Source organism: Apaloderma vittatum, unplaced genomic scaffold, assembly GCF_000703405.1.
Source record: "Apaloderma vittatum isolate BGI_N311 unplaced genomic scaffold, ASM70340v1 scaffold24877, whole genome shotgun sequence".
Classification (NCBI taxonomy): domain Eukaryota; kingdom Metazoa; phylum Chordata; class Aves; order Trogoniformes; family Trogonidae; genus Apaloderma; species Apaloderma vittatum.
In genome coordinates this window covers 1-4,976 of record NW_009724928.1, presented here as the reverse complement: position 1 = coordinate 4,976, position 4,976 = coordinate 1, and the positions used below count along the sequence as shown (strand labels likewise).

The 4,976-nt window shown below is 51.3% G+C and overlaps 1 protein-coding gene across 1 annotated transcript in view; it reads left to right on the top strand.

Moving 5' to 3' along the window:
* AR (androgen receptor) overlaps nt 1-4,268 on the top strand; it is a gene marked incomplete at its 5' end in the record, with an annotated part of 18,064 nt that extends 13,796 nt beyond the window's left edge. Inside the window, 4 exons of the mRNA XM_009872728.1 lie at nt 1,982-2,126; nt 2,924-3,054; nt 3,307-3,464; nt 4,043-4,268. Of these exons, the coding sequence (XP_009871030.1) occupies nt 1,982-2,126; nt 2,924-3,054; nt 3,307-3,464; nt 4,043-4,198 (590 nt within the window). The remainder of the gene's footprint in view (nt 1-1,981; nt 2,127-2,923; nt 3,055-3,306; nt 3,465-4,042) is intronic.
* Nucleotides 4,269-4,976: the final 708 nt, after the last annotated feature.

Below are 4,976 nucleotides of genomic sequence, written 5' to 3'. Positions count from 1 at the left end.
AGCAGGGGCTGCTGCCCCTCTTCCAGCGAGGTGCCAGCGCTACCCTGGAGACAGGACTGCCCCAGCTCGGAGCAGTCCCGAATCCTGTGGGCCTGCAGCAGTGACATCAGCATCTGTCAGCTGGAGACGATGTAACATGTCGCCCTTTGGGCGCTGTGCGATGGGGGTTCTGCGTAAGAGACGGTAGAATCCATCTGTAGTTTCGATGGAAAGGGAAGATTAAATAACCACAGCTTGCTGAGAAAGCTCCTGAAACACAGAATTGAAAAAGTCTGATTAGATCCATAAAATTTAGTAAGTGGAGGCAGTACCTATTTTCCCTTCTTCATACACATAAATTCGGTAAAGGGGTTACAGTTCATGTAGATCAGCACTCAACCACGTTTTACCTGGCAGCAAATGAAAAGTCTCCAGGTCCTTCCCGAAGCTGTCAGAGGATCAGTCTGTAAGAGGGGGTGAGGCGAGCTCTGCTGCTTTAAGATTACTCACAAGAAAAAGGTTATGCGTTGGTCTTTTTCAAGTCACTGGCAAATTGTAATTTTACTTTTACTGTTTTTTCCTTCTGTAGAAGGTATCTTCGTGTGGGTCTATTCAAACTACAACAGTACTAAAAATTTCACAACATACTGTGGCATTAGGTTGGCATTTATTTTCTTTTACAGTGATTTTGGCCAAGTGTTGTCTAGGATGCCTGGAATGGGGAGGTTTCCAGGAATTTATAGGTATCTGGTTTCTGAAAACCAATTTTTCAAGGCATTTCAGCTCAGAAGCTGGAAACAGCTATTTGTTTTCTAAGCGTCGGCCACTGTGTTTCTACAACTTGTTTTTGTGGACAAGAAGAAAGCAAACTTTAGGTCCTGTAACAACAAAACTGTTGTGTCCGAGTATCTTTCCTTAAACACTGATAAAGCCGGCACAAATACTTATTTATTTTAGTGAGGGTAATTACAAGGTAATGAGCAAGGGCACCAGAACGCTTCTCATAGCAAAGATTAGGAGCTGGCAGCCGAGAGCCCTCCGGGTGGGGTCACGTTTCTGGGGGGTTTGGTAGGACAGCACCTGGGCACAAGCTTCGTTTTTTAAATCCAGTGACATGCAAGCTGGAAGGAAAATGTACAAACGTAAAGCAAGTTTAGTCAGTGATAAAACATTGTGCTCGTTTGTACTTGACAGCTTCCCAAGCAAGAGACAGACGCTTGACTCAGTGGATTATAATTATACACTGGAGGTGTTAGAATTGCTTTAATATTTCATTGTAATAGCATTAATTTTCTTGAAACCAGATTACATTTGACTACTTACAAGTATGTGGAAAAAAGTGCAGTGTTGGGGGTGATGTTTGTGTGTGTGTTGTATGCACGCCTGGGATTTAACTGAAACACCATCTGGGAGTACTGGTTTGAAATTAATTGATATTTCTGTTTAACCTGTGATTCAGCAGAGGTTTTTGTATTCATTTTCGCGGTTGTTAGACAAGTGCCTTGTGTATTTGACAGAGGAACCGAAGCAGTCTGTTCACCGGGCGGTGGTGCCTCAGGGTTACTTGCCAGCTCTGAGCATTGTGCATTAAAATCCATTTACTTACATTTGGTGGAGTCCTCACGGGACTTATTTTTTCTTATTTCTGTGAGTGACAGAATTGCCCCAAAGGGGATGTTTGGTTAACGAGAATGATGCTCGTTCACCTCACTGGGCCTTGCGAAACCTTCCAATGCAGTTTGTGAAGATCTTTGCAACTCTGGGGGCGAAGAGATTGTTCATCACCGCTTGTCACAGCCCTCCTCTAAATCTGCTGGTGTTTTCCTTAATCCCCTCCCTGTGACCGGGGCTCCTCTCTCGCCCCTCTGGCTGTTTTGCGGGGCTCCAAGCCCCTTGTCCCAACCCGAGTGCTGCAGGAGAGCCGGGGTCTGCAGGTCTGCAGGCACAGTCGCTGCAGGAACCCCGTGGTGATCGCTGACATCCCTCTCGTGCTTCCCAATAGGATTTCGCAACCTACATGTGGATGACCAGATGTCCATAATCCAGTACTCTTGGATGGGCCTCATGGTTTTTGCTATGGGTTGGAGATCTTTCACCAACGTCAATTCCAGGATGCTCTACTTCGCCCCAGACTTGGTCTTCAATGAGTAAGTGCAAAATAATGACAATCTGGTGTTGTGCTTCGCCTGGGTCAGACCGGGCGAGGAATGAGAACGAGACAAGGAATTTGCTTTCCTGCCGGCTTAGGAAATGCACAGCTTGAGGAGCGCTTTCGGGGCCCTGCTCTTCCCCTCTAATTGCTCTGTGGTGATCAATAAGGAGAGCTGCAAAGTCTCTCCTGGTCCTTCTTCCCTTTCCCTCGACCTCACCTCAGGTTCGGCTGCCATCAGGGCAGGAGCAGGTGGTGGTGTAGGGACTGGTCCCTGCAGACCTGCCTTTTTTCTGAGGGATTTGGGTTCCTGTTTTCAGCTTGCTTGGTCAGCTGGAGCGAGCAGAAACAGAAACAAACATTTATTGCAGGTTCCTGATAGGTTCTCTCTGATGTTCCATCAGCGTAGAGTTGGGGAGGGTTTGTTGACCCTGAGGTCGAAGAGCTCGATAACTCAGCACAGCCGCGAGCCACCGCACAGCTGCTCTCCAAGAGCTCCCAGCTCAGCTCCGTGCCTCTCGCAGGTGCCCACGTCCGGTGGGTCGTTGAGTTGTTTTTCAGGAAGACAGAGGGTCGGACAAACCCTGCGCATCCCAGGTAGCCAGCTGTTTCCAGACAGAGAGGAAACGTTTTGGGCAGCGTTGCTCTCCAGCTGGCAGGAGTCAGTTCTCGGCAGCGAGGACGTGCCGGGCGAGGAGGGGGTTGCTGGGTCGGGCAGAGCGTGTCCGTGTCCCCTCTGTGCCCCCCCCCCGCGTTGGGTCTCCGTGCCATCCCTTCCCTGTGTCGCCCTGCCAGGTACCGCATGCACAAGTCCCGCATGTACAGCCAGTGCGTCCGGATGCGGCACCTCTCTCAGGAGTTCGGGTGGCTTCAGATCACGCCCCAGGAGTTCCTCTGCATGAAGGCTCTACTCTTCTTCAGTATTAGTAAGTACTCGCGTCCTCTCCTCGACAGGTCTCCCGTGGCCGTGTGTCGCTCCACCCCAGAGGTGCCTGGCGCTTGCCCTGTGTGGGGTCTTGTGCCTCGCAGGGGACGGCTGCTTGCTGCGGATCTTCTCCTCTCTGCCTCGTTCGGGTGCCCCCAGCCAGCCCCAACCCCCTCTTCAGCCTCCCTCTCGCTCTTTAATTCTCTCCCCTCTCTGAGCAGCTCTTACTGTTTCCTTCCCATGTTCCATCCAGTTCCAGTGGATGGCCTGAAGAACCAGAAGCTCTTTGATGAACTTCGGATGAATTACATTAAGGAACTCGACCGTATCATCGCATGCAAGAGGAAGAACCCTACCTCCTGCTCTCGGCGATTTTACCAGCTCACCAAGGTCCTGGACTCCGTGCACCCTGTAAGAGAGGGCAGTGAAATCTCTGTCTACTGAGGGAGTGAAACTTGTTTGTGCCTGTCACTCCCTGCAATAACCTTTCTTGTGCTTGGGTTTATGGGCTTCCTTTTTTAGCAATGAAAAGCTCTTTGTAGACGATACTTTTCCACCGTCAGCCTAGCAGAACGACTCAAAGTCTCAGTGCCCCCAATGAATCTTCTCTGATTACAGCAGTGAAAACAAATTCTCTGTTTGTGACTTAAAGTCGTACTGGTGAAACGCGAGCTAGACCTTCCCTCTTTCCTGGGGCTCAGCTCCGTGCCCCTACAGTTACGCGGCTGCAGGCAAAAAGTAACTGTCAGTAAGTGCAGCCAGCAGCATCTGCAGGCAGCGAGGCAAGGCTCTGTGTGGGTAAGGAAGAGCCGTGTTCGTACGTCCCTGGCTTCCTGGGCTCGGCGATGTCCGAGTGCGAAGGACCAAGGCCAAACGGGCTCCCGGGCTCCCTCGCTGCAGCGAGGCCTCGCCCTGTCCTGCTGCGCCTGCTGACTTGGAGAAATCGCGGAGCAGGGACTTCTCGTTTAACAAACTTCCTTCCTTTCCAGATTGCCAAGGATTTGCATCAGTTTACATTTGACCTTTTAATTAAGGCGCACATGGTGAGCGTGGACTACCCCGAAATGATGGCCGAGATCATCTCCGTGCAGGTTCCCAAGATCCTGTCTGGAAAGGTCAAGCCCATCTACTTCCACGCGCAGTGATCTTCCGGAGGGACCTCCCTGTTCTGCCACCCCCATTCCAGCCATCTCCTGCCTCTTTCTTCTGCACTACACGACTGCAGTGCCTTGGGGAATCCCCCCGCAGGGGCGGCGTGCCAAGAGGATGGACGGTAACAAACGAACAACGACCCGCTGGGATTCCTGACCTTTCTATTTTTCCTGAGGTACCTCCCAGCTGAGCTGCCTCACTCTGGCCGGCTGGGACAGGGGCGCCGTGCCGGTGCTCTCTACTTTGTGTGTTTTCCACTGTGACTTTTAGTGGCCCAGGGCCACGAGAGATCGGGAGAAATGCCAGCGGTTGTTGAGTTTGGGGTTTTTTTTAAAAGAAACCGGACAAGACAAGAAGCAGGTTTAAGCTCTAAGTTTGGGTGTGGGCTACTTCACTGGCCTCCTTTGGGACTTTTTATTTGCACTTTGGTGCTGGGAAGCAGATGAGTCGCTGCGGAGAAAGAGAGAAGAACTGGTAGGACGAGATAATTTTGCAGCCTGATGCATTTGCTCTGAAGAGATAATTTTGCAGCCTGATGAACTTGTGGCACTGCAGCCCTGCAGACCCCGGGAGGTGATGGAGTGTCACGGGGTCATCAGCAGAAGGGCTGGAGGGGCAGGTGACTTTCGGAAGTGCCCAGAGGTGGCAGGTGGCTGCTATTTTCCACCTGGGATGTTTTTCCCACGGCCAGTCAAGCTGGATCTGGATCTGCCCCTTAGACACGCAGGTGCTCAGTTGTCACATCGCCATCCTCGACAGCTGCTGCTCCTC